At 40.5% G+C, this 24,333-nt stretch overlaps 1 protein-coding gene across 2 annotated transcripts; it reads right to left on the bottom strand.

The window, feature by feature from the left end:
- Positions 1-12,234: 12,234 nt before the first annotated feature.
- Positions 12,235-22,807, bottom strand: mylk4a (myosin light chain kinase family, member 4a). Of its 2 annotated transcripts, XM_031864919.1 has the most exons (15): positions 21,963-22,807; positions 19,388-19,525; positions 18,909-19,005; positions 18,154-18,598; positions 17,143-17,498; positions 16,283-16,388; positions 15,718-15,811; positions 15,263-15,372; positions 14,874-15,015; positions 14,726-14,796; positions 14,504-14,632; positions 14,278-14,430; positions 14,119-14,197; positions 13,794-13,849; positions 12,235-13,526 (listed from the first exon to the last, which is right to left on the bottom strand). In XM_031864919.1, the coding sequence occupies exons 1-14, from the start codon at positions 22,491-22,493 to the stop codon at positions 13,802-13,804; spliced, it is 2,499 nt and encodes an 832-aa protein (XP_031720779.1). In that variant the 5' UTR covers positions 22,494-22,807; the 3' UTR covers positions 12,235-13,526; positions 13,794-13,801. The 2 variants fall into 2 exon arrangements, with proteins under 2 accessions (XP_031720779.1, XP_031720781.1); XM_031864921.1 differs by lacking the exon at positions 19,388-19,525.
- Positions 22,808-24,333: the final 1,526 nt, after the last annotated feature.

Below are 24,333 nucleotides of genomic sequence, written 5' to 3'. Positions count from 1 at the left end.
CCTCCAGAGTGACAAGCAGTGTTGGCAGCAGTGAGCTCTCCACCCTTGGATTCCACAGCTCCTGTCATCACCTCCACCTTGTTTAGTCTAAATGTCACTGTCTATCAGCTCACCGTAACACAGGCATATTCCTCTTTTTTCTCTGCAGGCAAAGGAGGAGGCAGTGCCCTGAAAATCAAACCCAGAAGCAAGCAAGACGTTTACAGAAACATTTAATGTATTTTTGTTTTTGAGATTATACCCTGAATGAGATTCTTTCCTTTAAATTTGGGACCGGTTGTTCAAATTAGAACAAATTGAACAAATTTTCTATTTCTAATTTTCTATATGCATTTCAGGTCTGCAGAGGCAAATGAAAGTTGAAGGCTCTTTTCCTAATTTCCCTTTAGATGAGAGGTTTTGTCTTTACAGTTGTTTGATGACACACACAATGAATTAAGGCTAACAGGTGTTCAATATTCAACTGTTTTTGGCTTCCGTTTCCACCGTGACTCGGCTTCATTTCATGAGCCAACTCAACACCAAGGATCCTCAGTATAGGCAAATAAGCTTCACACATTTTTATCAGTCATGACAGTTGGTCATCTGAGATACAGCAACAGTTTTTGATAACTTGGGTCGTCCAATTCGCACTCACATTTTGTACAGCACCTTATCATTCATAAATTCTCGTCTTCAATATCGTCTTTCACTTATTTTGAAGTGGTTCTACATTATTGTTTCACACCATGTATGGTCATTCATGTGGTGATGTCCCGTGCAGTGACGTTAAATTATTACCTTTTTGAATGATGGCCAAAATTACAAAACGATGACCCAAATTGGACATGAAGAGGAGTTCCTTTTGGTCATTCTGACAGCCAGCAGCTCAGTAAGGCCCTGAAACAGCAACGCTCTGTTTTCTTTCAGACCCCCTGTCCAGTTTTGGGTCCCCTAAATAATTTCCTCATTTGGTGCTGCTGTTACTGTTAGAGGTAGCTCTATATACATGTGTGTGTTTGAATCATTTGGACAGCATCACAAATAAATGGTAACAACTGCAGTACAATATTTGCCTAACTTTTCTACAGTTTTTCTCTGTTAATCTATGCATAACAATACATTTAATATGGCCAGACCCACTTATCACTGCACACAAAGGTAACAGCAGTGCTTGAAAGTTCAGCTGCTGCCTTTACCAAGTTGTCCCAGTGAATGCTATAAATGTGTTGCTTTTCTTTTGCACGCAAGTTTTACAAATGAAGAAGAACTTGATTACTTTGCATGGAATTTAAGTCCAAACTTGGTGACAGGGGCTTCAGGCTTAGTGATGACCCCTCAGGAATCTCCCGTCCCTTTTATTAAACTCCCAAAGTTATTAACACCCACTTATGAGATGTCATATAGGCGCCACCCTCTGGCGAGAGACCTCAACTACACTCAGCACTTCATATCACAAAATATTGTCTCAGATGATTCCTGCTTCTTCAGCGCTGCATGATAACAGAATGGCTGTCACAATATTCAACAGAAACAGACGCAGCTCGACCAGCGGCCACACACCATCACCTCCAACAAACTCACACAGACCACCATCTTCTATCTCCACACTTTCTCACACTCTTTCCTGCCCTACCATGTTTAGAGCCAAAGCTTGGGACTAATTGAATAAGCAGCGACCCTGTGGACCGCCTCTCTGAGGGATTAGGATATGATCTGGAAAGAGCGCTCCTCTGAGGGCAAACACAGCCAATTTAGAGTCATTTCATGCTCTGCACTCTAGCACACGAGAGGCCGGCATGAAGGCCACACACACACACACACACACACACACACAAGAGAAAAGTAATTCATGGGCTCTCAAATCAAGCATGCTTCAAATTCTGGTCTTTCTCTTATGGAACACAGCTGTTTTCTTTTTTTGTCTCCCCAAATACTGCAGAGACCATTAATTATATTCCACATGTTCATATAACAACAGTTAAATGTCAAGTAATTATTACAAAAAGATCTCAGATTAGTAGTTGAAAAAAAAAAGACCCCTCTAATGATTTCACTCCGCTGGTTCGACCCCACAGCTCTGTTTCATCAAATGAATTGTCTGAATCCTGTTTGTAATTATGTTTATTAAAGTACCCTTTATGGACTATTTCTTGTAATTATCAAAAGTGAAACGATTTCATTTGCAGACAAGAATCCCTGGTGATCTTATGACCTAGTATCCTATTTTTGGAAAACTACAGCAGTCTATGAGAATTGCCGAATGATTGTCCAGTTTCGTAGCGTTCACTTTCGTTCTTAAATTTCTGTCAAGCATCCTAAATTATTCATGATAATTTCCCCAAATATAGTTTAAACAATCCTCTTTTTTTCATCTGACTTGAGACAAGATGTACCCCTCATTACTGAAACCATAGCTTTATTTGAATCATTTAATGATGCTTTTATACAAATATTCATTCTTAACTGTATCGGCGATGCAGTTACTTTGAAAACAGTTCTGTAATCCTCCGGTCTTTACTCGTTTTACCTGCTTGCTTTTGGGTTTTCACCCCCTTTCTTAAATATGAAATTCATAAACTTTCACGTAACTTTAAACACCATTTCTAGGGGCTCTAGGGTTCAGAGGAATCAACTCAAACAGTGTGTGTTTTATTACATGCCTCAGTTATCCAGGAAAGGGGAAGCACATGTCTCGGTGAAATACGATCGAAATTCAGATTATGTGTGGATATTTTGTCCCGTTTTAACCCCTCTCATAAAATGAATCATATAAAAGTCTGTCCTAATTCCGTATAGGTTATTTGGAGAGTTGTCTTCTTCTGAGAGTGACCAGGGCAGAAGTTTATGTCTGCCTCTCTTTTTCCAGCTGCCTATTAGGATTGTGGCTTCCCCTGTGGCGGAGTATTTCTCCCCCCTGGCAGAAAGAGAAGTATGCCATTAGTTCACCAGACCTACCGTTGCTGTCAAAATACGAGTGGGGAGTAGATCTATTAGATACCTATATTTCCTGGTAGAACAGCCTCCATCTCTGCCTTCCCCCTTGACACATTAAATAAGGAGACAAAACCCAGATGACTGGTTCTGAATCTATGAAAACATGCACTAAGTACACTGCTTTGGATGTGGATTCTAAAAGAAAATAATGAAAAAGCCACTGGTGGAAAAAAAAATGTTTCTCAGAGGACATTTCAATTGAGAAGACACAGTTTGCTGTCATGGTTGGCTACAATGCCAACTGCAGATTTTTCTTTTCTCTCTGTCTTTTCCTGTTGATTTTATTAGTTGTGTACCTTTTTGGAGAACTATTATCAAAGGAGTCTGGTTGCAAGAATTAAACTTTAGCTTCCATCTTTCCCACAAACAAAGTTAATCATTTTGCAGTGACAGTGCCAGTCGATCTCACCTCATCTGTCTTTATCATGAGATTCAAAAACAGTTGGAAGCCATCTATGGTATTTAGTACTGGGTTTCAGTTCAGCAATGAAGCATGTCTGATTCCTTAAGTAGCAGAGGGAATGGTGCAAGAAAGATTTGTAATAAAAGCCCGCTCAGGTAAATCACTTTTCAACCTGTCATCACCCGCAAGGGTAATATTATTGGAAACAGGCGGTGTGTATAACATGTGGATATTGGCTACTCGTTTCACGGTCCCTTAAGACATGGGCACCGGTGAATTCCACTCTTCTTTATGAATTGTCTTTAAACCTCCATTTGGCAGACAAGTTGATGTCTTTTTATTCCCACTGCCAATTATTTGTTAGCTCATCCTTTTATGTATAAACTTTAAATTGCAACTTTTATCATAGTTCTCCATTGTCAGTATTGGAGGAAATATTCAGATTTATTTAAGTCAAACAGTCAAAAACAAATATCCCAGGACAAATAAAAAGCGGCATCGAAAATGTTTTTTAAGTAAAAGTACAGACGTATTAGTCAAAGGTTTAAGTACTCAATGCAGAATATTGGCCCCACTCAGTGTTATAGTAATTAATTTAACATTATATGATTATTATTACTGTTAATGTGTAAGCAGCATTTTACTGTTGTAGTTGGTCGAGGTGGAGATGATTTTAACAATTTTATATACAGTACTCTTACAAAAGTTTGGGTCAATTTAGTCATTTGACCCAGTGTTAGTGTTACAATGATTATATATTGTTGTTATTTTTTACTAAACTAAGAAAAAATCAACACAAATGCAGTTATATACATTAACAATCAGTCCCCAATAGTCCAATTTTGGCTCAGTAATTTTGCGTGTGTATAACACTGTATTGCAATCTGTTTTATATGTAAAAACCTTCATCTGCAAAGTAACTAGTAACCATTCCAGTCAAAATAAATATAGTAGAGTCAAAAGAACAACATTTTGCTCTGAAATGTTGTGACGAGGAAGTACAAAGTTGCAAGGAAAGTCCTTCAAATGTGTACTTAAGAGCAGTACGTATTGTATTTGGTAACATTGAACCATAGTCCAAACTGAAAGTTTTGTAGTTGAAAGAAATAAAATGAACAAATGAAGTAGCTGAAATTCGACGGACTAAACAAACCAAAAATAGCTTTTCTAGTAAAGTAATTATCTAATTAGCTTCTAGTAAAAAAATCAAGTTTGTGCCGTCAGTAAAATTAATTCAGTCGTTATTTGACTACCCCTTTGTCTGGCCAAAGCCTTATCCACTAAGCTGAGTCTCAGGGCGGTCCACTGTTTGTGTGAGCTCTGAATCTGCAGGCTTTACAGGCTTTCCTCTTCCCCAGGCCGGGGCGGAGAGGCTGCTGACTCCACATTCTCATCCCTCTATCCCTCTTCCTCCATCCCTCCATTCCCCAGTGTCCTGTTTACTCTCTGCAGCCCTGCGGCCGTGCCACCTCGGAGACACTCCAGACCACCAAGGTCCTGGCGGCCGCCTGGGATTGGCCGTGGACGGCCCTCACCATGGGAATAACTGGGAGAGGTGCTGGAGTGGGTGGGGGAGTGGTGCTGACGGTGGCTTAGTGGTGGGGATTTTTTTATGGTGTGGACCAGGCGGGAGGGTGAAGGTATGATTACATGTGACCAGGCCTTGACGTTCAAAATATATGGGCATTGCATTGTGTGGCCAGGAGATCTCTCATAGGGCTCCTCCATGAAAAACCATGAAACCATTATGTAAAGAAATCTTACTGTGACTACTGAGAAAACATAAGATGTTGCACCTCTCAGTAACACAGACATTGAATAAGAACAGTTTCTTCTTGCAGATTGTGCTGTTACATTCTGGTTGGCAGGAGGTTTTCATACCATCCTACTTAAATTTCCTCTAGAGCCATGAAGGTAATGGGAGATGTTATTTTTGACACTCTGAGAAAACTTGGCCTAATAATATGTTCTGGGGTTCTTTCGGTCGCCCTCTGCTGGTTAAAGCCTGCATTGTTCTCCTTTCCTCAGTCGGCAACAATGTGGTGCGTTTTGCGCAGAACTGCAGCCTGCCACAAAAGCAACTGCAGCTCCATCACGACATCTATTTTTTGCATGGGTGGTCCCCTTCACATTGTTGAACTCGGTGACAGCAAGCTCTTGTGACTGTAAGAAAGCACTGGTCCAATTTTGGGCAGTAAAAGGAGTTCTGCTTCGGTCAGTCTGTCAGCAACCCATCAGAGCAAGCGACATCGGCCAAGCAGTGCTTGCTGCTATTGAAGGGTTTTCTCAAAACGCTCACTGGCAGGACATTGTATTCTCTGCAAGAAGGCTGTCATTGTGGAATGACGAGGGAGTAAAGGGGATATTGGTTTCTGTTTTGGAAGCGTTGCATATGAAGTGTTCAATGGTTACTTTTTGAGGGCAGACATCCAGACGGGGATTAAAAGAGACTGCTGGAGAACAAGGGGATACAGGTGTTAGTGCATTGGCCTCAACATGGAGCCACTCGGCACTAATTTTCTGCTGAGTTTTTGGAAAGTGGGTTCCCGCTACCAGGCAATCAGCAGCGTTTTCCCCATGCTGATGTGTGCTGATGTGAGCTCTGTGGGCCTGCAGGTTGTGATGGCCTCTCCCCCCCCCCCCCTTCAGACAGAAGGGAAGGGAGTCTGCTGAGACAGCACATAAAGGGGAAGGGTGAGGCTCAGAAAGCCCCATGATGGAGCAAATTGTGTTTGTGTACTTTTAATAAGGAACTAGTACCCAACTTAAAGCTTTCTAAAGGAGTCTATACATTCAAATAGATTGCTGGACTATAATCTGTTGAGATTCCTGTATTCCCCAATGAGCAATCCTCACTTGTGTCCATAAATAGAAGCTTCCCAATTGAAACTCTTTTAGTTCAGGTTTCTAAAAACAAAACAAAATGAAAGACGACTTTCAAGTCTCTACAAAAACTCAAACTGAAACAAAACCTGGAACACTGAGGGAAAAGGGGGAATGTGGGCCTTGACTCCAAAGTGTTTGTGTAGGGTCTTCAAGATTTTGACAGCCACAGGATATGTGTGGGCCATTGTTAGTCACTCTGAGTGCTACCTCAGTGGTACAACTTCCTTCTCTTCCACCAACCTCCGTGTCCACACACACAAACACACACCTACACACCCACACAAACACAACACGCAGGCAACAATCACGACTACGCACATTTCTGTTGTGTGTGATTTATTTTAAAAGGACTGAAACTTGAGTATTTTATATTGTTGTCTTACTCAGATGTTACATATTACTAGAATTAGCTTTTTTGTGGTTTACATTTAAATTTTTTGCATGAATCAAAAGTCTAGTTAACTGAATGTAAAGAGAATGCAGACAATTTGTAATGATCTCAATAATATTCATATACCAAAATAGCTTAAAAGTCAGCTCCCTTTGAACCCAAAAAGAAATAAGTAAATAAAAAATTGAACATATGAAAGATGTAAAAACTGAACAAAGATGGATAATGCACCGCTTTTTAAAATGTTTGAGCAATAGTTGATCTTAATTTAGTCAATAGGTGGATTGTATGAAATTACAATTACATTGATACTTTACGTTATTCTTTTGTGACATGTTATATAAAAGTAAGTTTCATCTATTTACAAAATATGGTCAGAGGTTTAATTAATCAAAGCTTCATTATTAAAGTCATTTTGGCATATTCAAAAAGAAGAAATTTTTTTACTTCCCTTATGTTGCATTTAAAGCGCTTTTTTAAATACAATTAAAAGGCTTATTTTCAATCTGTAAAATATGTCGCTATAACACAACACTTGCTAAAGCACCGGACATCAGATCTGTATTTTAACAGTATGAAATCCAACCTCATTATATCAAGGAACTGGACCGCTCTTCAGAATTGCAGCGATAATTGTATATTAATACTTTTTTCTGGATTTAACTGGTAAACTATAACGGTGTGACTACCTGATATTCCCAACTGCAATAAATCCTTTACCAGTAAGAGCATGAACATCATCCAAAACGCCTCTGAATAGACACAGACGCAGTAAATCTTTTCGCCTGCCACACAACACATAAAATGTCTCCCTCAAAATGGGCTCTTTGTGTGGTCAAGTGAATATGGCCTGAAGAGTGAACCGCAGCACTGTGACTCTTTTCCTGTTTCCCCCGTCTAAAAGCAGACTGGACTGAAATGGAGGCAGGCCCCCAAAAAAAAAAGCCCAAACCAAGAACAAACTATAGCGATGCATTTTTAGCTATAATATGGTCAGATATGAGTTATTCCCCTCAATGTTTACGATATATTTACATGATCAAAACTGCAAAGGATGTTCAGGTTATTTGGCTGCTTTTGTTTTATCATGTCTCTCAAAATATGTGGTGTTAAAAAAAGTACTTTCTCACGGTGCTGTACATTAACAAGACTCAAATCGTCATGACAGAAGTCATCACATCTTCTGCATCATCTCAGTCTGACCCTTGTTTCTCAATTTCAGGGTTGTGTCATGCATCGAATCCTCCCCTCCATGTCTCGAGCTCCGTCGTGGGAAACATTTCACACTACAATAGCAGCAGTCGTACGGGTTGCCATTTGGATGCCTTGTGCGGTGTTTTTGTTGGCCATGGGAGCTGTTTTTTGGGAGTCGGACGGAGAACGGGCTAAGGGGTCTTTTCCCCTCGGTCAGTACGGTCCCTGCTGCAGAGAGACCGGGGCTCAGCTCATCGATCACTGCGCACTGGGAGGGAGGACAGACGCTGTGGGTGGGATGGGAGAACATAACAGAGACATGTACAGTATGGGTATGTATGAAGCTCATGGATGTCTATTTGCTACGTAACATATGTGTGTGTGTGTGGGCGGAGTGCGAATAGATAAAGCAGTTCCAATAAAACATGTCAGGGGTATGTTGTGGGCAGGATGAGTAGATGTTTGCATGGGTAAGGGGTCAAGGAGGAGTTCATTTGTCGGCTGGAATGTGATAAAACATGCTCACAAGCGGCATGTTCATCCACCCACGCCTGCACACAAGCTTGTATTAACACACTAGCACAGAGAACGTGCTCCTTCGGTCTGTTTGAACAAGACGCTTGGCTCCATTTAGTTCCTTCAGCAAAGACCTCCTCAGCTTGAGCTAAAGCATAAGAGAGCGAAGCACGTACACACTCGGGGGGCCTGATGGATTATGGCCCTCTCGCCCACAGAGCCCTCTCAGCAGGGCTGGCAGACTGAACAGAGACCCCGTGCAGGCCGAGGGGGAGCCAGAGGGACGAGTAAATACAAAGCTGATGGAAAGGGCCCCATGTGGGACCGCCTGACCAGCAGTAGAGCCCAACCTGGAGGTGATGTGGAGCCGAGCAGATGACCCAACAGCGGGGAACCTCCAAGATCATTAAAGGCTTCAGCGTGGCCATTTGATCAGTGTTGAAACCACCGACTGAAAACACCTGACACAGCAAGCTGCTGTGTTTCCCCCTCGTCTGGAAATCAATCTGCGCGTGGGTGGGAGATGGCTGTTTTCATTTCAAAAGTCATGTTGTACTGTTACTGAAAAGAATTGGTCGCAGAGTAAAAGTATGAAGCCCATCTACTTCAAGCTCTTAAAACTAATTAGACATTTTACAAAGTGAATCTTGAAGAGCTTTAGGGCACAAAAAACGCTGAGTATATTGAATTGAGCCCAAGTGCGTTTTATTGCTTATAAATTGTCCTTTTTATTCATATGAAGAGAACCTTTTTTCCTTCAAAATTCACAAAGTCTTGCTTTAATTTAACAAAGAAGAAAGAAGATCCTTTCATAATGACTGGGTTATCAGGGATATCCAGGTTTAGGATGACAACCAACTTCTCCTATAAAGGGATAATTGGACATTGTGTTCTTGTTGGTGAAAAATCTCAGCAGTGTTAAAAGCAAATCACTCATCCAGCATGTTCCCACTGGTGGACGTGACGACACGTGTTCTGCCATTAACTGAACTTAAACGTGATCTGTTTGCCCCTCACAAATCAGAACCACCTGCCCCGGGCCCTGAGAACTGGCTGGTCTTCTCTCCGGACCTCCTTGGAGAGCGAGAGCGCCTCTTGTTTGGACAAACGTCAGGGCCAGCTCCGGGGCTCTTACATGAAACAAAGAGCGGAGCAGGGAATCTTACCCTTCACATAGCCTCCTACAACCCCGGGCCCTGCCTCCTCCCTTCTGGGCAGGGCCCAATATCTTTTAATTACGTACAGGAAACTCCTGTTACAAAGGACACTTTCTTAGTCAATCTGCAGGGAGGCTGTGAGGAGTTCTGGGGTCACCCTACTCTTTTTTTCTCTCTCTGTCCTTTAAGTGTGTGTGGGTGGTAGGTGTATCCACTAACAAACTAGAGAGCATGCCACCCAGAGATTCAGGTCACTGCTGACAGCCTACCTTCCCAAAGCCAATATGTCACCTGGTCTGTGAACGCAACCCCCATTTAACACGCACATCAACACCAAAACTGTACGGTCAGCACCCCAGAACAAACAAACCACTAGCACCAAATGTTCTGTTATTCTCAGAAACTTTACAAACAATTATAATACTTGTCAATATTGATAATATTTTACATATCAGGACAAAGAAGTAGACCTTTCAGTAAGCTTTTTCTTAATGCTCAGCTTCTTAGCTCCGGTGGTCTCTAACTGACAAGAACTCAGGCACTATTTGTTGTCTTTAGGCCCAATAAGTCCATCTGGTTTTGGTTTGGCTCCTCGAGATCGCCCCTGGAGATGTGGATGGAGGGGACTTAGGGGTGAGGCGGGGTGGTGGAGGGGCAGTTTGAGGAGACTTTTTTCTTCTTTTAAATTGAATTTCTCACCATTCCAACCTGGGCCTTGTACCACGGATAGAGCGAGAGCTCCAACACTCAGGCTGCTGAAAGATATATGCAAAAAAGAAGTAAGAAAGAAAGGAAAATACGTGGAAGAAATCAGTATCACCTGTTTTGCCAAATGACCTGCATGTTTGGTGTAATGGCTATTAACTTGCTCTCTCGCTGCGGAGGAATGTATGAACTCTCTCTGAACCACTACTGACCTGAAACAGTCAGTTTGTCTGATGAAATGATGTGTGAAAACAAACAAATAGCAGACTAAACAAAGCTGTCAGTCCTTGATAGGAAATCAGGACGGAAAGTATTCAAAATACATGTGTAGGGTGTTAATGTTGATGTTTGATACATGTATACTAGGAGAAATGTTTTTCAAAAGATGAAAAGATAACCTCTGTGGCAAAGGTCCGTATAGTATTGATGGTTATACATGTACAGTAGCCAGCACAAAAAGTAATCTAGCTAGCTAGTTAGCTACATCTGGCTAGCCGGATGTACCTGTGAAAACATGTTTGTGGATCCCCATCAGTGAATTTCTGTCAGATATTTTTTTTATATTTACAGTGTGTACACTATCAATAACTCAGGATACTGTTCTCTCCATTTTTCTTTTAAAGCCTTTGTGCTTTTCCTGTGAATTAAAGGTAGTTTCATGCAAAAAACAAAAGCAAATTGAGCACTTTTATTTTGGTTACCTATCACATGCTTCTGTGTTACATTTTCTTTTTCAGTTGGTTTTGATGCTCTGTAAACATTCCTGTGGTGGTTTTCCATATTTAGCTGCACATCTCTCCTCTTGTCCACTTTCTAGGAAAAAGACCCACAAAGGGAGCTCAAGTAGATTTCAGGTTTTCATACAGTTGGAGGACAGCATGTCTCTCTCATGCATCTCTCTTGTCACTGTCTAGTGCATGTTCTATAAATCAGAACTGAATAAAAATGAAAATAACCCCAAAACTGTGAATTAATTTGTCGACCCTTACAATTTTATGGCCGTGACAGTCTCAAACTACTGGCTGTAAAAGTGGTCAACGACTGGGTTACTATGCTTTTTGGTGGTATAGTTTGCTTTTCTGGTATTTCTGTACAATTAAATACATGTTTCCCAAGGTACTCCCCCATAAAATCTGCACTTATCCTTGACTAACCCTGCGGGTTCTGTAAAATAAGACCTTACCGTCTTTAGAAGGATAGAGCAAGCTGAACGTTAAGGTATACTTTGTGGAAATGTAGCTTGAAATGTACACATGCTCCTCCAAACTGTCATTATTTTTCATTTTCAGTGTCTCCGTCCTTCCTGTGACCTCTGAAAAAAAAAAAAAAGCTGATAATCACTTTTTTTTCACCAATATATTTGAGTCAAAGCCCAATTCCCCTACATCATCATCATCATCATCATCCCACACAGTTTATTTTCTCAGGTGAAAAAAACATATTACGCACACTGGCTCCCTCAGATGCTCTTTATTAGGCTCCTGGAATCAGCTGTACTTTCATCCTGAGAAGGAGTGTGTATTTAAGGTTTAAATAGACCTGGAAATAGTTCACTAGAGAAAGAAAAAAGGCTTCATGAATAGAGTGTTGTGCTCTCAGTCACAGTTTAAAGACAGTTTTTTTTTACTGAATATACTCATGAGATCACGAGGAATCATGCAGTTTGTTAAAGAAATAGTGTAACACCACATCAGTTGTGTTTCTGTGACAATTTGAAAATGGATGGTTCTTCACTAAGACTTCTGTTCTTTTGGGTGTTACAAGGGAAAACCTCAATCTTCTTCGTAAAGGTCAGAATCTCTAAAATATATTAGATCCTGGAAAGTGCTAGCTATTTACGTGGTTTTCCTCTTTATTTGAAAGCCACTGGTATTTACTAAACACTTTCTTTTCTTTTTGCCCACAGTAAATTCACGACTATGTTCATCATTTTTGATGCACTCTGCTGTATTGTATGATATCAAACTGAACTTCAAATAACAGTAATAAAAGGAAACCTACTCCCATTTAGGTCACTATTTCAGTTTAATGGATGTGTACACGCTTCACAAATACATGCTGAATTTGAAATTGTTAACACTCGGTGAGGACAACTTCTTTCACAAGCACTCATGTGTTCAACAACAATTAAAGTAACATTCACAATCAAGTTCAATTAAAACCACATGAATGTAGTTCTAACAATTTCATCAGGCAAATTAGGTAGGTAGTATATTACTTTAATAAACCTTCACAGAAGGCATGATAACTTTGTTTTGTGGAAAAAAGCATCTACAGAATATGAGGCTAGAGTGAAAAAATAAGAGTTTAAAAAAGTTATTTCTCCTTGTGTCTAGTTCAACCTTTAATGGCTAATAATACCTATAGACACATGCAATTAAGATCTAAAATGATACACTAGGCTGATAAGATCCAAACTGTTTTGGTTTGTTATGAAGTCAAAATATATTTTCTTTATAAACACCTGGACAGAGCAGGATGAAACAGAAGTAGGAAGAAAATATGGGTAGATCTGACCACACAAGCCTTTTCTAAGGCACTACGGTAGCTTCATGTATTATCTATGTTTAAATAAATAACATTATAAAGTGCACATACTACAGCTCATGACACCAACTGTGCAAATTCCATTCTGTCCATACATACAATACACATCCAGCAATTTAATGGAGTCCATCCCCTAACATATATGTGAAAATCTGAATTTTAAATCTACAGTTCAGCTTTTATTTACAGCCCGATAATAACAAGGGGGATAAATGCAACACATATTATTACAGTCAGTGTATTTGGTTAGAAATATATGAGTGGATATTTCAAAATTAAGTAGATAGTACAATGTGCTTTCAAGGCAAAGGTGCGACACACGATCAAGCTCTTATATGATAATACTGTCTGTCTAATGACAGGTCAGACTGTGACATTAGCACCGTTTTAAAATGCCACATATGAGGTGATGGGAAAAAAAACAAAGACAAACAACGTAAGCTGTTGAGTTGCCATTAATAATGATAAAAAATATGCTATAAAATGTTATTGTTATTTTTACTTACTTCTAGTCTAATGCATGGTGGGACTACCCACGTTTAATCCCGATTAAACAAAACTGCTTTTGTCTGCGTATTGTTTTTGTATATTGCTGACATAAACACAACAACAGCGGATCAGAACAGGATTTGTGGGGTAGGCAAAATTTCAGTCCATGCTACAGGTGCATGGACTGAAAATTAAGGTAATTTACGTGGACAGGAAGGTTGGTCCAAGTGGCCACGGCTGAAGCCATCACATCTTTATAGCCCTAAAAAGAAAAATACCGTGTACTGTAAATAGGATGACTGACTCTCAGTATATATACAGTAACAGACAGGTACTAAGTTTCTTGTTTCTTCTATGCTGCCTTGCACAAAATTTGAGACATGCTTCCCCCTTGTGGATGTTTTGAAAGCATTCCTGTACAGGCTTAATGTTTGAAGTAATGATCTCTTTTTGCAAAAAAAATAAGAAATTTAACAGCTCAAACATAATAACAATATATTATTTTAGCCTAAAAATAAGAGAGACCAACCTTAACTATCAAGTCATGGGCACACATGATGAACGCCGTGATCTGCACATAGTTTTCTGTGAAATAAAGCAAAAAAAAGATTAATTCACTTAAGCTTCTCTACGACATTAAATTGTACATTTCAAATATTTTGAATGTTAATATCATATTCAGAAGGAAGAATGTTTTCTAATCTACTCTGAAAGAACAATGATATTGAATTGTAGTGCTGTTCAGTAGTTTTGTCTATTTCTTCAATATTATTTTGGAGAATTAAGTTATAAGATCAGCAACCTAGTGTCTCAGTTAGTTTATGATAAATACAGGCGAGGACTGTGAAGTCTACCTTCGTATGAAGGCGATGATGAAGGACTGGGTTAGACAGCCAAGGATGTCTCAAGGCCTCAGATGCCCCTATCCTCCAACTGATGACACACACAATGACATATTTGTATTCTGTTGAAGATCACCACACAGCACACACACAGCACGAGACGATGTTTACCTTTTATTCACAATGAGGAGTCTGGAGATGAAGTCTTTGGCTTCTTCAGACGTTTCCACAAACTCTTGTTCCTCAAAGTTCCACTTACAGGCCAAGATGTTGTTCAGAGTCTCGTTGTCGTCGTCGCCGAGGAAGGGACAGAGACCGCTCAGACTAACGGGAAGAAACAGACCGTCATTAGCATTAGTGTGTGCGTGTGTGTGCATGCGTTTGTGTGTTTACTTACAGCATGTAGGTGATAACGCCGAGGCTCCACATGTCTGTGTTGAACGACACAAAGTCGTAGTTGATGACTTCAGGAGCGAGAAACTCTGGAGTTCCAAAGTTCACTCGCAGCTTCTCTCGTGGTTTATATCTATGTTGGGGTAAAAGGGACAATTACATTTTTGATTTTATTACAGCAGTCGATAAAATAATCAACAAAATAGAAGCAAATGCTGGTACTTACATCCTAGCAAGACCGAAGTCGATGATTTTGATCTTATTTGTGACTCTGCTCACACACAGAATGTTTTCTGGCTGAAATTTGAATAATTGATGGATTCAACTTTGAGAATGCAAATAATATTACGATAAAATATGAGTGACTATGTTACCTTTAAATCCAAGTGCAGGATGTACATTTTGTGCATGTGCTGCAGGCCCTCACAGATCTGCCTGATGAAAAGAACAGCGTCCAGCTCCATCAAAGTGTGGTTTTCATCAATGATCCTGTCAAACAGCTCCCCTCCACCAACACTAAGGTTCAAGACAAATACATAGAAAACACCAATCAAACACCCGACATTTAAAGCATTTCAAATCCGAAGTAGTGTTATATTTTAGCATAACTATCCATACTATCACGAATACAATTATCAACAAACTTAACCAAAATTCTACTGGACATTAATGAAGTAGTTTAAAATCTATGAAGGACAACTACTTGGTATACGGCGCTGTTTTCAAAAGAATATGTGCTGAAAATATGAAAGAAGGAGCATACTATTCAAGTACAAGGATGATGTCATTCCTTGACTCATAAGCTGCATAGAGTTGGATCAGGCTGGCATGGTCCAGATTATTCATGACCTGGATCTCATTCTTCACCACGTCCTACCAAAAACACAGGTGTAGACGGACAGACAGACAGACAGATGCAGAGGCAGACAGCGAGACACAGTGGCCGACAAACACACAAACAAGCAAGCACACACACACACGGACACGTATGAGAGGTGTCAGCTGTTCTCTGCTATGAGACAATGCATCTTCTCTTCTAGGTCAAATATTTCTCACCTATAGGTGAGAAATATTCCCTCTGCTTCTGTTCCAAGTGGCCTTGTAAGTGCATTAGTGTGCACTGAAAACTGGGCCCCATTGCTTTTAATATCATGTGGTGTGGCTCTCACTTGTTGTATCAAAATAGGACTAAATCATCATGATGATACTGGACGTTACCTTTTCTCTCAGATTCCTGGCTTTGATGACCTTCGCTGCCAAAGTGAGACCAGAGGAGTTTTCAACACATCTGTGCACCTGGCCAAAACGACCCCTTGAAGAGACGGAGAGAAGAAAACAAAGAATCCTTTAGTTGCAGAGTCACCTCAACTCGTACATCACAGCAGCCTAGAGACAGTTGTGAAACAGGACAGAGACGGTGTTTCCATGAGAAATCAAAAACTGATCTTTTTGTCAAATGGAGAGGTTTTAGGACAGTGTTGAGCTTAATCTGTTATTTCATTAAATCTGAGCTGGTGCTGTGTCTCCTCTTTGAAGACTTGGATTAACACTTAGTGATTAGCTACCAGCTGGCACCAGGGATACTGTTTCACATACCACTCAGTCCTGAAGTAAAAATAACAGGAGTGACTCTGGAGTTATGGGGAGAGGAGAGGGGAAGGGTTACGCAATTAGGCTTTATGGAAACCTCTTTCAACCTGCCTTTGATCTGCAATAGATCAACTGGTCATCAATAGCTTTCATTTTTGACATGACTCAGAGATTTATAAGGTACGATGCTCACCCGCCCAGGACCTCCTGCCAATTAATGGTGTAGAAGTTGATGATCTGGTTGGGCTTGGCAGAAACAATGCGGTGATTAAAAGGAGCCACTGGAGGAGGAGAGGTGTCTAAAGTAGGATGGGGAACCCGAGAAAAGATATAATCGGTTTTAATAAGTTATGAGCAATGTGAGAACATAGGAGCTTCATTGTCAATCAACTACAGTGAGGCTTTTGAAAGGGTGCATGGCTGCAATAATCAAGTTAGCACATTGTGCATTAACGTGCTGTGATAAACACCAACTACAGGCATAGTTGTTGTCTAAATATTACCAGGAGTAACCATGCTTTAGCTCAACACATCCTCTAGTGGCAACCTACTTCATGTGCTTTATTCTACTTCATGCTACTGTACTGTACCAACTTAGCATTCTCCCACCGGCCATGAAGATATTAAAAAAGTATTATGGATTTAATGTATGAAATATAGCTTGGACAATACTGGATTTCTGAGGCCCATAATAATATTGATTTTTTTTCTATTAAATTAAATCAATCACATTTGTGTACTGCAAATTCTTGTAATTTATCAGCCATCATATACACCAATACCGATATATCTGGTTTATTTGTAGTTCTAGTATGAAGTTATTTACAAAACAACTATAAACTGCTATATGTGGGCATTATAATTCAAACTAACGAATTAAAGATACACACACAGAGTCTTAAACAGTGTCCATTGTGTACATTTTCTAATGATTAACTGATTCTGGAACTGCCTCACAGTAGAAATAAACTGGGTTAAAATTGGGTCAATGAAGCTCAGCTACTCACACATTCAACTTCCTGCCATGATTATTGTCAAAGAGTCCCGACTCACCGATAAAGTACCGCTCTACATCTTCATCATTCTCCCCTTCTGCATCGTTATCTGCATCATTTTTCTTTCTCTCTCTCTCCACCCTTTGTTTCAGGTTCAACTGGAATTGAATTCCATCTGCCCTGAAGACGGCCCAGCCCTCAGACTCGAGCTTCTGCTCGTCCTCCTCGTTGTCTACCTTCTTCTCCTCCTCCTCTTCCTCTTCCTCTTCCCCTTCCTCTTCCTCTTCCTCCTCCTCCACCACCACCTGGCTCTTTGAGTGTTCCTCCACCACAAAGAGTTCCTCGGTCACACAGAACTTGCTGCTCGTTCTGCTGACCTCTGGAGATGATAGGGCACCTTTGTGGTTGTCACTGCTGGGGGAAAAGAACGTTGTTTTTGTTTGTTAGTTTTGTCTCATTACAGCTTGCATAGTTTCCGGTACATACTGTAGATGTGGCTAAAGGTAGAGTTTCATTGATCTTTAAAAAAAACACAATATAATTGATTCATCCAACGCCATTGAGAAATAAGTCATAATTTCAATGAAATGGCTGCACGTTTGAGATACATAGCGAATATATAATAGGTCATGGCTAATAACAAATTACAAATTACATTTGATCTAAAATAGAACTATCAATAACTTTTTATTAATGAAGCACTATTCTCCTGAACCGCTGAGCTAAAAAGATTAACAAAGAACATTAATCAGAGAATAAGCTCAATATTTCTTTATTCATTTAATTTTTCGTTTTTTCTTGATCAATTATCTATTCATCTGTAAAACATCAGAAAACTGTAAAAAAATCGCCGTTGCAATTACCAAGAGCACAAAGTGACAACATCAAATACAAATATATTTAATTTATTATATCGTAGGTCAAAGAATTGCAGTTAATTCTCAAATCAAATGTTTGTTATTTTTGCATTCTCAAGTGGTTAGATGATTCTCAAAACATTTGCAAAATAAATGTATGTATTAATTGATTTACTGAAAAATCATTCTTATTGGGGTTAAACCTAAACTACCTTGTAGCAGTTTGCTCTTTTTCGTCCTTGTGGGCAGCAGGCAACTCTTGGGCTTTGGCTGCTCCTTCAGGAGGAGCAACCTGTTCCTTCTTTTCCTCTGGTCGCTTTTCTTTCTCTTCCTCTTTCACTACATCCTCCACATCGAGCTTTGGTTCCTTCTCTGTTAGCGCTGCTTCTGCCTCCTTCACCTTTTCCCTCATCCCCTCCTCACTAACCGCCTCAACAACCTTGCGTTTCTCATCCACAGCCGCTTCGGAATCTTCCCGCAGGTAGTCCACCATTTTGCAAGCAGGGGCTTCAGGTTGTTGGTCTTTAGGGGACACTCCAGCCTCCAGATCGAGATTTCCAGGGGTGAGCTGATGACGACGTGATTTCTCTGCATTCTCCCTGTTGAGTTTCTGCACCTCATCGAGAAGCAACACCTGCTTCTTCAAGGAGATATTTTCTACAAGAAGTCCAAACAGGATTCAGATTTTGTCACTCACAACCTGTTAAATACTGTGAAAGGTTATATGATATATTTCACTTTGACATTCTGAGCTTGTTTTCTGTGTCACAGTGTAAATACTATAGTCCGCCACAGCTGTACATGCAATAGAATATCACTCTAACGCAGATCTAAAAATCTAAAAGGGCAACTTCATGTTTTTATTTACGTTTTGCTGCTGCATGTGTCTCGCTGATTATTTCAAATGGGCCTCAGAGTTTAAGCACTGACATATTTCTGTAGAATATAAGTATGCTGATCTCAGCACCTGCTGTGTCTGGAGGCTTAATCTTCTTTTGAGTTTTCAGACCCTTTGGGCTCAATGGGGGCTCATCTGTCCCATCTCTACCTTTGTCGTCCTTCAACTGTGGAATACAAATAGAAAACAGTCAAAAAAGAAATCTGGACATTTCAGTTTATCGACATTCAATCTTTACATTCTCAAAGAAATGATCTCAGTGAAAAGGTTTTTTTTGTTCTTCGATAGAACTTGCTTTAATGCTCCCGTCTAAAATAAACAATTCAGCTATGTCATACTGCACTATTTACTGTCCCAAAGCTAAATTTACCAACTGTAACGCACAGCTCTCCTCTCGTCAAGAAAATCAGAACACTACAGTATGGAGGCAACCCTGTAAGCTATGACATGAAGAACAAAGGGCAAGAAAAGCAAAAGCACACACACACTATCATAAAAAAAAAGACAAGTTCCTGTACACATACAGACTATAAGCACAATAAACCTACACATTTTCCACAAATGCAAGAGGCGAGGTAATGCTTTGGTCCATGGAGCTTCATCTTGTGGGAAGTCTGGGGAGAACTGGGCTCACATGCAGGAGTTATCTCTTGATTCCCTTTACTGGCTTTATTAGAGGTGGGTTTCTAGCAAAGAGACAAGATGGCAATGCTTAGTAGGGTTATATGAAAAGGAAGAAATATCACATGTTAAGAATGAATGTCAGAAGGTTGATATGATGAAGTTAGGGTCACGTGTAATGCACACGACACAACAAATTAATCAAACATATTAAATAACTATAATAATTCAATGACATGACAAAATAATGACGAAAGGTAAAAATACAAGCAACACTTCCTATGTTTTCATCTTGCAGATTAGCACATCCATTGCACGTCTCCATGCGCAGACTGAGTTGCATAATGGCATGCCTTTTGATTATTCATAGCAGATGGATAGACAGCAGCGGGCAGTGAATTTGTAGCTTATCACTTGTCGCACTCAGCGGTGGAATGCAATGCTGACACTGAGCGGAAAATATTACAAGCGACCGTAGGCTGTTGTTCAAATTTCTCAGCTGAGGAAACTCACTAAACACTCTCTGATCAGGTCAGCATGGAAAAACCTGTCTCGAACTCTGGGCGTCTCACATTTGTTCTCCGAATGCTGTCGCGAGGTAAACAGCAGGGGGTATATTTCCAGTGCAGTGTTTCCCCAGTGACAGCTGTGTTTTCTAGAGTTCAAAACTCTGATTGGGAGTTTGGAGAAAGCGTGAGAAGGCCAGAGTAACAGCAGTTGCAAGGTATCTCACACCTCTGGAGGTGGAGGACGATGGAGCTACCACCTGACAGGTGCTCTGATGACCACAGAAATTCCCGGAAATGTGAGTCTCATAGAAGCCGTGGTATGTGGTGGTATGTGGTCGTTAATCATCAGGAAATAATCTAGCCATTAAATCATGATCCAAACTTTTAATTGGCTTGAGCGTGTCATATCTTAAAAACTGACTGTACTGTTGCACACTATGACATTAATATCCCTTCAGGTATGTGATAACCTGACATTACAACCACTCCGGTGCGTTTACTATTGTAGATCATGGAGGGAAAGAGATATGACTCTAACCTCTGCAGCTACGCAAGTGAGAAATGTGACGTTAACAGATCCGTAAGTGCAGCTCATGCTGTTGATGCCAAGCAGCACTCAGTGACCTTAATATGAGGTCAAATAACTGTATGATAAAAACCAAAACCTCCAGTTGGATTTGGAGGTAATTTAAGTTTCATAGCAGTAAAACATGTTTGATTCAACTAAGCCACAGTTGAAACTAAAAACATTAAGTTACAATTCTGGATTCTGAGAAGAGCAACAGAAACCTCACTAAGATTATAGTTACAAAGCACATGTTTACTTTTTATAACATGTACAGATAATCCCTGAAACACTGCATGCAGTGTTAAAGACAGACATTTGCTGGAACCTCTAACTCAAAAGTGCTTTGACAGCACTATCAGCAGGACTCCCAGTACAATCTTTTGAAGAGCTATTGTGCAATGCAGGAAGTTAGCCTAAGTCATTTATCACATGACATAGACACATGGCATAGACTTTAGCCAATACACTCTGTTACCCAATGTTACCCAGTGTCAAACACACATGTCCTTACTGGCACAGCTTTGAATTGGACACAAGTAAGACAAACAGTGTTCATATACAGGGTAGAAATGTGCCTCATTTAAGTGAGTCAGGGTTGATGAGCGAATGGGGAGAAAGTCTGACTCATCACAATTTGTTGACGCCTGACTCCTGGTAAAACTAAAAGGGTTAAAGAACTTTTAGACCACAAACACTGCAGCCCCGATCCAAGAACAGCATTGCTAAACCGGGACATTCGCATTTCCCCCCTGGCCTCAACTCTCGTGCCCTGCCAGGGGGTTCCAGAGTGAGCCTTCCGGCCAAGGAGGCCATGTTGCACTCAGCATGGGCAGAGAGCCAACAAGTGTGAGTTAAATCGGGGTTTCATGTAAACTATAAGTGACATATTTATCGTGCAGCAGATTACAGAACACTATAAAATTAGCATAAATTACCTTTAATCAGCAGTTGGCAAGTGTAAACGTGCCAAATCCCAGACAGCTTTTTAACACAGCCCCATTATTCAACAGACACACACACACAAGCCAAGTCCCATTCATACGCAAGAGTTGAACTGTTGGAGTGGTCAACGTTGCTGCTATGATCAATTTCACATGTTCTGCCAAGAACAACAAGAAGAACAAGATCTTTGTGAGATCTGAGAAATCAAAGTCAGCAAGGAACACATATAGCATCTTTTGCAACACTATTACATGAAGACATGTCGGTAGTGATGGATGGGCTGCGATAGCATGGCAATACAAACTTAACAGTGTAGATATACACTGGCAAAAATATTAAAACCCTTAATTCATATATGAATTTGGGTTAAATTTATCCCAAACTTACTTCATGCTAAAGAAATATAATGAAGCTTTTTCACATTTCCTTCTAGGAAAAGATATATTTGAGTTTCGGCATCACATTCCAGGCTCTTAGTCTCACCTTGTCAAGCTTCTTGTTTATTGTGTCCGTAGATGATTTCCTCTTAATGGCTTGCTTGCCTTTACTGTCTTTGAGTTTGGAGCCCTTCCGAGCAGCAGAGCCTTTAAAAATCAGCTCCATAGCCCTGGAACTCTTCACCATTTCCCCAATGAAGCTGATCACCTGCTGCATGCTGAGGACCAGCTTTTCCATCCCTTCAAGCTTCTGAGCGTGCTGCTCGGACCGCTGGTTCACCACCAACATTATGGTGCTCATCTCTTGGCATATCTCCCTCACCTCTTGCCCCATGACCTGGGTCTGGCTCACCATCTTGGGTGGAATATGGATCTCCTCCTTGTCAACCTTCAGATTCTCCATATCTATTTCAATGCCATCAATGTCCTGAGACATCCCATCTAATCGGTTCAGGACCTTTTCTTGAATGTTGATGAGCTTGTCCATCTTGCTGCTGAGTGACTCAATCCGGTTTTGGATGAGGTCAATACTTGCACCGTTGCCATCTCCTACTGTGTTCATTACCAAGGAACTCATGGCCTCCAGTGATATAAAAATCACGTTAAGTCACCAACTTGAGACAGAAATAGGACCAATAACGTCTGTGAAACAGACAAAAATACTTTTTCAAAAATCGTAGCCAGCTCTACCCTTCAGTGCTCCCCGTTGGTGTGCAAACTAATTTAGATACAAAAAAGTGGTTCCAAAAAGTTTGTTTCTTTTAAAGATCACCAATCGACAATGATGCAGATGAAGATTTTAAAGCTCAAGTAAAGAGAGCTCTGACTAGTATATAGCCAAAAAAACACTTCTCTGTTCCTGCCACACTTTATCCCTGGCGTCTGCTTCTCTCCACACTAGAAATGGTATTAAGAATGGAGTGAGCCGGTGTCCATAAATGTAAATGGTCAGGTTACGTCAGCAGGGGTCAAGTGTTAGGGGAGGGGGCTTGGCACTGCTTGTGCAATGAGACATTCGAGAGCCTTCAAGTGTTAAGCCCACCACCGTCACTCCCCTGCTGGGTGTCAAAATGGTTACTGTACACAGAACTTCTTCAGTGTGACAATGCTCATTCAGTTTCACCGTTTTTCCCCGATTCAAATGGCAATGACATCAGCTCCTTGAGACAGATGGACACGTCTGGTCTACATGCTTGAGTGGACAAAGATATCACAGGTGGGGTTCAAAGTAAAATAAGAGATTATATTGTCATTTCTAAATTCAAGTTGTGTTGAGATTGAAAAGTCTGAAATGCTGCTCGTTATTTGGTACAGCTGTACTGTAAAAGCTGGAGAAATTCCCCCTTATCTTTTGAATGCCTGTAACTTGCACTTAGTGTTAAGGGAAACGTGAAGAAGCATGTGGCTACTGGCTAAAGGGACCTACAGTAAGACGTTTATCCCTTCTGCTGAAAGAAGAGATGGGTGACATGGGTGATTTATATGATGCCTACTCACTGACAAAATCATCCACCGATAAGTATGTCATCTATTTTAACTTAGCTCTTGTAATATGACCTTAATCCATGTTCCCTTTAAATCAAAAAATGTCTGATTTATTCTCATAACGACACGTGTTTAACTCAACAGACAGGGCTATAATACAGATATTAGATTCCTAAACAAACATTGAATGTATAGTCAAATATAGTCAAAATTATTCAAATATCTAGATGTTGCTATGCACCTGTGATTGATTACTGAAACTATTTCCGGACAATTTTTCCAAACTTCACAAACTCATTTTGTCACCATGAATTCATGGGCGATGGAGTTAAGGAGGAATCCAGCTTTGCTCAAGTCACCGTGAAATACCTTTGACACACTCAGTTTGGCAAACTGAGGCGCGGGGACCCCAGCCAAACTCCCCCTCACTAGGACAGGCTGTCAACTTGGCAGTGGAGTCAGGTGGGGTAGGGTGAGGGGAAGGAAACGAGAAGGAGTTTACCTGTCAGTTCGTGATTACTGACAAGTCACCGCATTAGTTTGCATATTACTCTCTTTCACTCAAGATGGCTTCATCGGAAAGAACAGGAGTCTCTGTCAGAGCAGAAACAGATGGGAGTGAATTCAACCATCAATCACTCAGGGAGGACAGGGACACTCGCACCTGTCCTTGAATGCCAACCGATGACAGACAACATAGGTCATTTGCAACATGTTGAGTCAACTTTCTTATGAAGGGGTGTGCATAGAAAAGACAGACTGTATTTTATCCACATAAGCAGCAAGAAGACTGTACAAAAGAAAGACAAAAATAAATGGATTTTGCCACACAGTGTTAGAACTGTTATTTTGCTGCACTTTAAAAAGGTTTCCATACATGACTATGATGTCTTTCATTGATTCGAAGTACGGGGTACTTTAAGGTTATTAAA

This window comes from Anarrhichthys ocellatus, unplaced genomic scaffold, assembly GCF_004355925.1.
Source record: "Anarrhichthys ocellatus isolate YVR2014 unplaced genomic scaffold, GSC_Weel_1.0 scaffold32, whole genome shotgun sequence".
Classification (NCBI taxonomy): Eukaryota; Metazoa; Chordata; class Actinopteri; order Perciformes; family Anarhichadidae; genus Anarrhichthys; species Anarrhichthys ocellatus.
This window is presented reverse-complemented; position numbering and strand designations above follow the sequence as displayed.

Bases quoted from the DNA above. Each gene is read 5' to 3' on its own strand.
- mylk4a (XM_031864919.1), bottom strand. From the start codon at position 22,493: ATGAGTTCCTTGGTAATGAACACAGTAGGAGATGGCAACGGTGCAAGT. The intron at 19,526-21,962 runs GTGAGACTAAGA...TCTCTTTGCTAG, and splicing joins TAAACAAGAAGCTTGACAAG to AAACCCACCTCTAATAAAGC. The intron at 13,850-14,118 runs GTAGACTTCACA...TTTATTTCACAG, and splicing joins ATCATCGCCTTCATACGAAG to AAAACTATGTGCAGATCACG.